Here is a 12,205-nt window from a genome sequence, read left to right on the forward strand (position 1 = left end):
GCCTACAAATGACATCTATCAGAAATCAAAATTAAAGTTTTTTTCAAAAGAACTAGCAAAACAAAGGTGGGATGAAGTGTATAAGTAAACCAATGTGAATAATAAATTCTCTAAATTCTCTATATAATTTAAATTGAACTTTGAAAAGGTCTTTCCATAATTATGCATGTCAGTATCAATATCACACCAAACAGATGATAACAGCAGGTATTAAGAAGTCCTCCCAAACACTTAAATACCTCAGTTCCATGAAAAAGAGTCACAGTGATCCAGAATTCTTAAATTTCTATCATAGATACAAAAAGATCTATAGGAAGGTGTTGATTGCTGCAAAAAAGACATTTAATGACAAAATAATATATAATGCAGAGAATAAAAGCAAAGCAGTCTGGTATGTTATAAAAAAGGAAACAGGGAGAAGCAAACGAATGCAGAATACCATCATGCTAAGGGAGGGGGATAAGGTAATAAATGATCCACAACATTTACCAAACTATCTAAATGAGCATTTTTCAATGCAGTGAAGTTACGGCAAAAATATCCCAAAACAAATATAACACCTGTAAATAATGTTGCACTAAATACAATGATGTTACTACCAACCACACGGAATGAAGTCAATGTCAATAAAACTGATAAAAATCTAAAAAATAAAGGTCAGTAGGCTTAGTTGAAGAACCAATGTGTGCACTAAAACAATTCATACAGATTATACAAGGCCCCTTAACAAATATAATAATTGAATCCTTCACATCATGGACACTTCCAGAGCAGTTAAAACAGGTAATGGTTGTTCTCTTGCTTAAGAGAGATAATGCAGAAGAAATAGAAAATTACTGGCCCATTTCCCTGCTGTCACCATTCTCAAAAATAATAGGAGCAACTATGATAGAAAGATTAATGAATTAACTGACTAAATACAATCTTTTAAGCAAATCACAGTTTGCTTTCCGAAGTGGCAAATGTATGGAGTCAGCCATAGTAGAATTCACAAAAGTTGTACTTGATGCTCTTGATAAAGATGAGTGTGTTACAGGCATATTTTTGGATCTTTCTAAGGCGTTTGATACAGTCGACCACTAGAGTCTATTAAATAATTTAGAAGTATTAGGAATAAGAGCGTTAGCTAATGACTCATTTCGATCATACCTAACAGATAGGGTACAAAGAGTAGAGATAGCACATATTTCAAATATATCTAAACACCTAGTAAAACACTTATCAGAACCAAAATACATTAATATAGGGGTTCCACAACGTAGCATATTAGTACCAATACTATTCCTGATATACATCAATGACCTTCCCAGTAGTTTTACTCATGGTGAAAAAATTCTCCGAACTGGCTGATTACAGCAATATTATAGTCACTGAGAAAACAGGAGAACTCCTCGGAGAGAAAGCAAATGAAACTCTCAAGGAAGTTTACGATTGGTCAATAAGCAATAAAGTGACATTGAACATAAAGAAAACTAATGCCATGAATTTTAGTTTGAAGAGGGAAAATGACAATGTTAAATTAAATATAGATGGCACCTCTATAGACTGTGTAACAAATGCAAAATTTTTAGGAATGAGTATTGATTCTCAGTTGGAGTGGTGTGAACACACAAAGGTACTTGCAAACAGAATGTCATCAGAATGTTATGCCCTTAGAATTCTATCATCCTTGTGTAACATGCAATGTCTTTTAGTTACATACTATTCATATGTACACTCAATTCTCAGCTATGGCATTCTGTTTTGGGGAACAAACGCACAAAATATGAACACAATTTTCAAACCCCAGAAAAGAGCCATAAAAATAAAAACCAAAAATACTAGTCGAGCTCATTGTAAAGATCTGTTCAAAACATTGGGAATTTTAACTGCACCGTTTGAATACATTCACCAGTGAGTTGTACACAAAAAAAATAATATTGGTAATTACGGCACAAACAGCTCTGTCCATGACCGTGAAACAAGAGCTAGACTCAACTTACATTTATCAAGAAAAAATTAAACGTAAAACTCAAAACAGCATTTTCTACCAAGGAAGAAAATTGTGCAATAAATTACCAAAAGAGATTAAAGAAATTACAAAAATACACTTATTTAAAAAGGCAGCTAAAAATTACCTGTTATGCAATACACTTTATACATTTGTAGGATTGCTTAGATAAAAGAGAGTAGGGGTTTGGTAAAAAAATAGATATACAAATAAATAATAATAATGATTATAAAACATCAAAAATTCCACATAACACCTTCACACTATGTTTTTTTCATTCTTTTTTCCTTTTCTGTAAATACGTACCCCCAAGCTATGCATAGCACAACAGTAACACCTGTTCCTCTTTCTGAGCTCAACATCTCACTCGTAATAGAGGGAAGCTGACTCAGTTTTTCAGGATAGCAAATGCTATGTTATGGTACAGAAAATGGCCCAGAGATCACCAGTGTTTGTGTGTGTGTGTGTTTGTGTGTGTAGTGAGTGAAGGGGTGCAAAACAATGTGTGTATAGTGTGTGCAGTGACTGATAGTGAGATATGAGTGAACAGTGTGGCATTGCATTATTTAATAAGTTATTTGTAAAAAAAGTATTGTATACCAGGAGTAAACCTGATGATTTTCTCTAACTGGAAGTCTGTAAATGTATATGTATACCAATTAGCTTATTTTAAATTGGTCTAAACTTGTAAATACTTTGACATGTCCAACATCCTTGCAAAAAGAGATCTACAGATGAATGAAGCTGCTACTACTACCACTATTACTAATTATGTACACAATGTCTTTCACATTCAGGGATGCTTCATTTGGCACATCTGAGAAGTAAAATCTTTCCCCCCTGCATGTCGTATGCAGGTACATCTCGAACTACCAACTCCGTAGAAATTCATGTTTACCAACAAAATGCTTGACAATTTTTTTTTGTCAGGAATTTTACAACAACAAACATTCCAAGCTTTAGTTTTGTAAGATACTGGACCATTCTGGCATAAATTTTGTTGTGTTCGTAAATGGCTGTATTACAATCCTCGTCACAACAAAAAGCGAGATCAACAGGATCAGCTAATTCCTGATTACATAATTCTTCGGTAGGTTCCGCATGTTGTTTAGGTTCAGATTCAGATGTGTCATATAAAGAGAAAGCACAGTCAGATTCATCGCTTCTGTGATGGCTATTCTTCTGACTGTTCTTCCTTCTACTAGTCTCCTCAGTTTGTTTCTTTACAGAGATTAGTGGTTCATCAAGTGTGATTAATCAACAACTTCCCACCGTGCCACATCATTTCTCCTTCTTCTCCTCTTCTGTGGACTCTGGCCATTATTTCCATGTCAGACTTGAAGGTAATTCATGAGTGAATCACTAATTTTTGTAGGTGTGCCATTACAATCAGTTCTCTCCACATCTGGGATTCTAGAGTGAACTTCTTCAGGGTTTAGTGGCACAATGCCGCATTTCTTGAGCCCTGATATGATTTTCAATTTCATTTTGTCTCCTTCATCAAGAGCAATGAGAACTTTTGCCAACTGTTAGGTAAATACACTTTTATTGAGTGGTTTGGAACTAGATGATTTTCTCATCTTATAACCTGTTAGTATGGCCCTCCATTTCCTTTTACAGGAAGCAAAGACTGAAACATCCAGAGGTCAAACAGATGAGTGGATGCTGGGAGCAAGAACACAAAGCGAATGTTGTGAGTTCTGCTTGCCTTGATAACGTTTACATTCACATGGTAACTAAGATTATCACTTGTTAAACATTTGGGGGCCAGACAGTTTTTTGTCCACAGCACAACAACAAGGAAAAACCACTTTCCAAAATGCAGAACATAAAGCCATCCACTTGTTGCATTGTCATATTTTGTTCCTTTCAGCCCTCCTAAAATCCATGTGTCCCATAACTGCTTTGAACGATAAGTTCCGAAAGGAGAAAGCAGTTCTGCTGACACTGAAGCTGCAAACATGCAAGAAACCCTTGGTTGGTAGAATTTATAACTCTTTCTGGATACTTGTATGCCCTACGAAATAACATTTCTTTTTACCTTGGATCATCAATCAAATTTGTATCGTCATAGTTTAATATGTGGGATGGAAGAATTCCTTCTAATAAGTCTTTCATATGACTATAGCTTGCTTTAAGCTGATCTATTCTAACGCTAGCTCTAGCACGAAGAACGTTGTGGTACATATGTGAAGAAAGTCTTTGTTTATGCCATTTCACAAAAGAATGGTACTAGTCATCACCAGGTAAGCCATTTTTGAATTGTAAAATCTGTTTTCCATCAAATCCGAGAAATTTTCCATAATGAGCTGTAGAACAAGGGCATCAAGAGACATTTCCCAATCTGCACACACAAGGACTTGTTCGAGGATCTCTTCTTCTACACTACTCAGTGCAATCTGGTGCCTTGGTTTCTTTAAATGGAGACGCTTCAATTTGTTTTCAGTTGTTCCATTTGCTTGTTAATCGCTGGAGGGACTGCTAGCTGTAGTGTAGTGTCATCATACTTTTGATACCAGTGTGATCTGAGATTGGTTCTAATGATTCTTGGCATTTTAACGACCTGTGCAGAGACCCAAAAATGCTCGATTAAGAAAAGAAAGCATGAAAGTGGTAAGAAAAAGGCAAAATAGCAGGTTGGAGAAGTTTTCCCAATTTTTACCTGGTGCAACACAGCCAAGCTATATTATTACTTCATATACGTCACACAATTTTATTTCTAAAAGTGATTCTGAGACGTAATCATATACTGCACTGAACAAACGAAATAGTTTTCAGTTGCGTTAGGATGCATAAGCAGGGCGAGACGCTGTAGACTACCAGAAAACACGTGTTCTACAATTTGAAATAAAAAGTACTGACGAAGACCAGGAAACAATGAATAAATGTAAACTGCGCGCTAATTCTTTCATTGTTGCCTCGTGCAGTGAGAGCATTGGCACCTCTATTCGATGGTTCAGGAACTTTGTAGGACGAGGAATATATTCTTATTCAAAAAGTGGCGAAGTTTCCCTGCTTGGCGAAGTTGTCTCAGTTTACAGCAAAACAGCAGAAAAGTACAAAACGCGAAAGTCAACCAATAGAGTAGGTAAAACCTGAAACTTTGCTTTAAAACAGTCCTTAAAAAATGAAACACAACAGAACATTCTGTACTACTGCTAAAAGTTACAAAGCACCGAGCACATAAAACCTGCCGACACTATAACTATCATAAATAAGTTATCACCAGATCCTTTCACAGAAGAGGTATGTCGCACCGCATCTGAAACAGAGGAAAATGAAAGCCAACAGCAGAAACGTTCTTCGCAAACATAAACGCAGCATCGATAGGATATCAGTTAATAGAATCAAAGAAAACAGCTATATATATACTTTGTAACAAGAAATGATTTTTTAACTCTGATCTAAAGGCCGTTTCCAACCCCTTTATGTATGTTAGCGGCGCATTATAAAGAATGGCACCAAAGTGGCTCACACATCTGAATGGTTCTTTAAATTGCATGAAGGCAGTGACAGCGTGTTGAATATCCACAGTCAGCATGCAGTGTTATTGAATTTATCACGAACACCACTAACATTCAAAGTTCAGCTTTCAATAAACAATTTAAGAAAACGTATTCCCTTCGAGCTAATATATCTATCATGAGCATACAAGTGACATTTCTCTCATGGTCGTTGCATGAACTGAAAAGTGAAATGTACGGTAACAACGGTTTTTTAGCGTTTGTTATTACGAAAAATGATTCTGAAAATAATTTGCAACTCTCACGCACATGTCAGTCTTCAAATATGAGAGTATCAGTAGCTTATTCGTAAACTGACTTAGTTTTCCATTGTTTCCCCAAGTGAATGCTCGGATGGTTGCTTGGGAGAAGTCATAGCTGACTCCGCGCTGCAACCTTTTGTCCAGAAAATTGCTTGTGTAAAATGGGCTTAATCCGATCTTTTGTATATGATGTGCCCTATACCGTTGTGTTGAATGGTCAAAGGTAGAATAAATAAACAAATAAAATAAATCAAACAAAGTAGTTACAAAATCTGTTACATGCTTCATGTAAGAGTCGCTGGTACGTCAGTAATAGGAAGAATTGATTTCTTTAAAACTTTGAAATTAATGAAGAAAATAAAGCTGGCAAATCAAGTATACAGTTTTCTTATTGTTTGATCACAAAAAACCCGAACGAAACATCGTTTAAAGATTAATGAGACGCTGTTAATGACATTACATAGGAAGCAACTTGAGAAATACTATAAAAATTGTCATTTTAATTCAAGTCGTTACAATTTAGCACAATTTTCTCATAATTTTAAAATATATTGCTTAAAATGTATTTGAGTTCTTTATAATATTTGTATTTCGCTGTAATACGTGGATAGATCGACGCTTCAAATCGCCGATGTTTATATCCTGAGATGTGTATGATATTAGACAACAAAATCAACGGTTCCGTGTGCGGCATGACCTGAACACAGATTTTGTTCTACGTGATGTTGAAGGTATGAAAATTTGCCGGGTAGAATTTAAATTACTTTTTGTCGTGAATATTCTGTCAAACAAAAAAGCAATTTTTTTTAAAAAAAGTAGCTTTCGGTGTCGAATGTGTGTGTGCGGTCAGTCGGTATAAGAAATGAAATTTGTGTGAAGGAAACCGTAAATGTCATAAATTTAAAGTGATTGAATCAGCTCGTGTTTAATAACTGTGGAGAGTTGCCAGACCTGTGTTCAGGAAAACTGGCGAACTTATAGTTGGAAGTAGGACTTGGCCGCGGAAGTATACAAAGTGTTGTGGTGGTCCATCGAAAATACAGTACCGTACGTTAGAATATGAAAGCCGCTTTGCGGTTAGGAATCTTTACGCTCGCAGTGTAACCTTCAGCTGTCAGCAGCAAGTGACAGAAGTGCACGTATAAATATACTGCTAGTCAATTTCGTTGGACGCCCGAAACTTATTTGTAAATAAAACGAATGACAGCGCTGCGCGTCGATGTACTCACCAGGCCCGGCATCAGAGTACACAAGTGGTTTTTAGTAGTGTGTATCATATCAAGCGTATTCTAACCGCATTGATTGCCCTCCTGTGCGTGGAACTGTTTGCACTCGAGAAAACTGTACCGAAGTTGAGAGGATCAAACATGACAGATCCCTTTTTGCTTGAAAGCTATTTCTACAATAAAAACTTCTTGCAGAAGGTGTGTTGTTCAAAGTGTTATCATAGAGTAACAAAAATGTTAACAAAAATGTGCAGTAGCAAGTATCAGACATGCTGTGCAGGAGCTTATGCTGTTTCGGTTGTTAAACCAGAACGTTCATCTTTCAAAAACGTGTTGCTGCAACCTAAAGTATTAAAACACTCCCAGGTGTCTCTGTGGCACAAGTATAATGTTGACGTCCCCTTCCAGCCATCCAGATTAAAGTTTTCTTTGCTTTTCCAAAATTAAGGCAAATGTTGGAATGATTTCTCTGAAAAGGACACAGCCACTATCCTTCGCCTTATTTTCCCATGCCGACTTTGCCTTTAATGACATCGTTGTTGACAGTACATTACATTCCAATCCTGTATCCTTTTCTCCCAGAAGTATACTGTGAATGTAGCAGGACATGTGCATAGTGTGTCGTGCACAAACTTCTTAAGTAGTCATGATTTCTTTCTTTCACCAGCAGCACATCATTCAAATTACATATATTTATCATATTGCAAAGGTCAAGTACCTCAAAGGATAGGGTGTTAATCATGATTCGTCATTTCAGGACAGAAATCAGTTGATGTTTGAGGATAAATGGCCATCTATGAGGCCAATTATTCTCAAACTCCTTCAACAGGAGACTGTTACACAAAATGAGTGGCAAGATCTATTCTATTCTGTTCATTTGGTGTGCTTGTGGGATGAAAAAGGGCCACCTAAGGTTAAGGAAGCACTTAAGGATGACATTATGGATTTCATCAAACAGGCGCAACAGGTAAGATAAACCGAAATTATTGTAATATTGTTATTATTGGTATTAAGCTGTAGATTTGATAATGCTAGTGAAATATTCCACTTTCAATATGTAGGGAAAGTGGTATTTGTTAATGAAGAACTGGTTTAAATGTTTAAAACTTCCATACTACAATACTGTCTGCTCTTGTTGAAGTTGCTGTGTGATTTGCCTCCCAGTAGCACTTGATCAACAGATACAGAAGTGACCATCTATAAATTTTTGAACTCTGACCTAATGATTGATGGTATAACATTTCAATGATCTGCCCTCTCTTCTGGTTGACCCAAGGTCACCATCTGCACCAAAATATAGATGGTTCTTTTTGCTTTCAAACGTATGTATATTTTTACTAATACATTTTTGTTTTCCTATATGTAGTTGTACCCTTCTTTTCTGGAGTTCATTTGCTGTGGTATTTAGTCCATGGAAATGGCTTGAAGCACAGCATATCATCTTACTATTCTGCAAACCACTTTACGGTGCATAGCGGAGGGTACCCTTTACTGCTACTAGTCATCTCCTTTCCTGTTACACTCTCAGATAGGGCGAGAGAAATGACTTCTATATGCCTCCGTACGAGCCCATATCATATCTTCACTGCCCTTATGTGCTATGTTTGTTGGAGGCAACAGAATTGTTCTGCTGTCAGTATCAAATGCCAGTTCTCTAAATTTCCTCAATAGTGTTCCTTGAAAAGAACATCGTCTTCTCTCCAGGGGTTACCATTTGAGTTCCCAGAGCCTCTCCATAATACTTGCATTTTGTTCGAACCTACTGGTAAAAAAAAAAATCCAGCAGACTGCATTTGTATTGCTTTGATGTCTTCCTTTAATCTCACCTGGTGTCGATCCCAAACACTTGAGCAGTACTCAAGAATAGATTGCACTACCATCCTACATGCAATATCCTTTACAGGTGAACCACACATCCCCAAAATTCTCCTAATAAACTGAAGATGACCATTCACCTGTCTAATATGGACTTTTCATGCTTGTTCCATTTTATATCACTTTTGAATATTTAATGGGTATGGCTGTGTCAAGTGGGCCACTGCCAGTACTGTACTCGAATGTTACATGGTTGGTTTTCCTACTCATCCAGAATAATTTAATTTTTTTTGCATTTAGTGCAAGCTACCATTCATTACACAAAATAGGAATTCTGTTTTTCATCCTATTAGTCACATGGAAACACTTCCCTGTCCCTGACAGCAGCATCAGCAAACAGCCAGAGATTGCTGCTTACTCTATCCGTCATATCATTTATGTATATTGAAAACAGCAGCAGTCCTGCTACACTTCCCTGGGGCACTTGTGACACTACCTTTGTGTGTGATGGCCATAAGTCATCCAGGACAATGTACATGGTTCTATTACTTAAAAAGTCTTCAAGCTACCTGCACATCTGGCAACATGTTCCTTATGCACAGACCTTCATTAACATTGTGCAGTGTGCCACTTTCTGGAAATCTGGAAGTAAGTAATCTACTCATTGTTCTTCGTCCGTGTTTCAGAGCATATCGTGCGAGAAATGGCAAACATAGTTTTGCATGAGGAATGCTTTCTAAACTTGTGATGATTTTATGGAAGCTTTACTGCCTCAAGGAAGTTTGTTGTATTTGAACTTGGAATTGTGACCTGTATTCTGAAATTTGTTCATAATAATTATGTACAGTTCATTAGTTACCTATTTTCAAAGTGCAGTTCATTGATAGATTTGCACTTAAATTTCAGGGATGATTCTTCAGTTCACCAGGGAATATATGTCTGCTTCAACAATGCAACTATCCCTCCCCCCTTCCCTTCTCTCCCCACCCCCACCCAGCCACCACAACTAACAGGATGACTTGAGTTTGTGATAAAATGCTACATAACAAGATTGCAAGACACAGTTCTTATTATGGAGAGTAAAAAAAAAAAAAAAAAAAAAAAAAAAAAATATATTTGTTTGCAAGCAGCACATTTTGAAACAGAGGCTTCACATCATGTATATGAAGTTGAACCTTTTATGCTTCCAGTTCAGTCACATATAGTAAAAAAAAGAAATAAAGTAAAAATAGAATAGAGTAAATAGTTCTCATTCTCAGTAATAAAATATTTAGCAGCTAATGTTTTCATTTTTCCCAGCACTATGCAAGGAACAAAATATACATACAATTATGGTAGCACAAATATTGTAGTAACTTGGAAGACCCAACATTTTTGGGACTGAAGCAAGAGGGTTGAGTTTTGTTGGAGGCACCTATTCACCACCTCCTGCAGAAGCTGAATGTAGCTACATTTATAATTAGACAATTGCTCACAATGGCATCAGCAATACAATGAAAAGAGTTTACTTTGCACACTTTTGTTCTTTGATTTCATGCACTGTTTTATGTCATCTTATTTCAAGAACAAAAAATATTTCCAGCCCAAAAGTTAGCCATCAGGGCCACATGTGTTACTAATTCATGAACTTCATGTAGAGCTGTTTTAATGAAGAATGACATTCTAAACACTGACCTCGTAGTCCATTTGCTAGCTTAGGAGGTTTGTAGTTAGCAATATGCACATTTTTTTGAGCAAGCAGGACCATCCATACAGTGAATAAAAGACAGAGTACATCCTTAAACATTATTTTAAAAACCGTGCAGCACTTTGCAACAAAGTTTCAGTTGGGTACCATAAGGTTAAGACTTCTGTGTTGTTTTTTCTTCATTACTTTGTTACATCTTGTAAAGATGTGATGTGGGTATATGGGGAGGAGGGGGGGGGGAGAGAAACAAAGCAGCAAGAAGGAATTGTGCAACATAAACAAAAGTTGGTAGGCATGTTATGTTTTTGTATATGAAAGGTGATGTCTATTAAAATTTTATTCCACTTGCATAAGAGTGGTGCCAGTAGTGCCACTATGAGGATTCAAATCAGGTTTGCTTTAAATACACACTGTAATGGTCATGAGTGTTAATCATCTTTGAGATTGGATGTAGTGTATTATTGATGTTAATCAAGAATGCCTTTAACATGACAAGTATGCCATTATCAACACCTCACTAATTTTGAACAAGGTCATGTAATAGGGCTACGAGAAGCTGGATGTTCCTTCTGCGATATTGCAGAAAAATGTGGCAGGAATGTAGCAACTGTACATGACTGCTGGCAGCAGTGGTCAGGAGAATGTATTGTCACAAGAAGACCTGGATCTTTACAGTCACGAGAGGGGAAGACCATTTTGTTAGACATATGGCTCTGGCGCATGGTACTGCATCTTCAGCAGTAATTTGACCAGCAGTTGGCCCCACAGTGACACAATGAACTGTTACAAATCATCGTGATGACTGGGTGTTGTGTGCTGTCCTTAGGTTAGTTAGGTTTAAGTAGTTCTAAGTTCTAGGGGACTGATGACCATAGATGTTAAGTCCCATAGTGCTCAGAGCCATTTGAACCATTTTTTTGTTACAAATCAGTTACTTCAAGGACAACTTGGAGCCAGGCTCCCTGTAGCGTACATTTGCGACTTCAGTCGTGTTAGGTGACAGCTCATTGGAGGGAGTGGATTTCTGATAAAAGCTAGTTCTGCCTCGGTGCCAGTGATGGCCGTGCGTTGGTTAAGAAGAGGCCAGTGGAAGTCCTCCAACCAACCTGTCCTCATGCTAAGTTTACTAGATTTGTACTTGGAGTTATGGTGTGGGGTGCAATTTTTTGTGAGAGCCCGAGCACTCTTGTAGTTATCCCATGCAGCTCGACTACAAAATTGCGTGTCAATCTGGTGATTCGACCTGTTATGTTGCCGTCGTGAACAACATTCCAGGGGGTGCTTTTAAACAGCACAACACTAACCCACATGCTGCTGTTGTAACCCAGCATGCTTTACAGTGTGTCGACATGTTACGCCCACCTGCTCGATCACCAGATCTGTCTCCGGTTGAGCACACATGGGACATCATAAGACGACAACTCCAACCTCGTCCATAAACAGTATTAACCATCCGTGTGTTGACCGACCAAGTGCTGGAACTCCCTACCACAAACTGATATATGGCACTTGTATAACACAATGTGTGTTGTTTACAATTAACTGTATGTTGGGTACACCAGTTATTAATGTACCAGCATTTTACATTTGCAGTGCCTTATCCCATGCTCACATTATTAACCTGTGACCTTGCAATGTTACCTAGACAAATGTATTCCCAAAATTTCATTACTCTACATTAACAATGATTATTGGTTTTCATCTGGTACACAAATCATATT

The 12,205-nt window shown here is 37.2% G+C and overlaps 1 protein-coding gene across 5 annotated transcripts in view; it reads left to right on the forward strand.

Annotated features, from left to right (window-relative positions):
* The first annotated feature begins 6,397 nt into the window (after positions 1-6,397).
* The window catches only part of LOC126248156 (cullin-5), a 246,391-nt gene continuing 240,583 nt past the window's right edge, over positions 6,398-12,205 (forward strand). For 4 of the 5 annotated variants that reach the window (XM_049948898.1, XM_049948901.1, XM_049948899.1 and 1 more), the window contains exons 1-2: positions 6,592-7,180; positions 7,740-7,949. In XM_049948898.1, coding sequence (XP_049804855.1) covers positions 7,124-7,180; positions 7,740-7,949 — 267 coding nt within the window. In that variant the 5' untranslated portion in view covers positions 6,592-7,123. Of the gene's footprint in view, positions 6,488-6,591; positions 7,181-7,739; positions 7,950-12,205 lie in introns of those variants that run through there. The other variant, XM_049948900.1, reaches the window with a different exon arrangement.

Source organism: Schistocerca nitens, chromosome 3 (genome assembly GCF_023898315.1).
Source record: "Schistocerca nitens isolate TAMUIC-IGC-003100 chromosome 3, iqSchNite1.1, whole genome shotgun sequence".
NCBI classification, from domain to species: Eukaryota; Metazoa; Arthropoda; class Insecta; order Orthoptera; family Acrididae; genus Schistocerca; species Schistocerca nitens.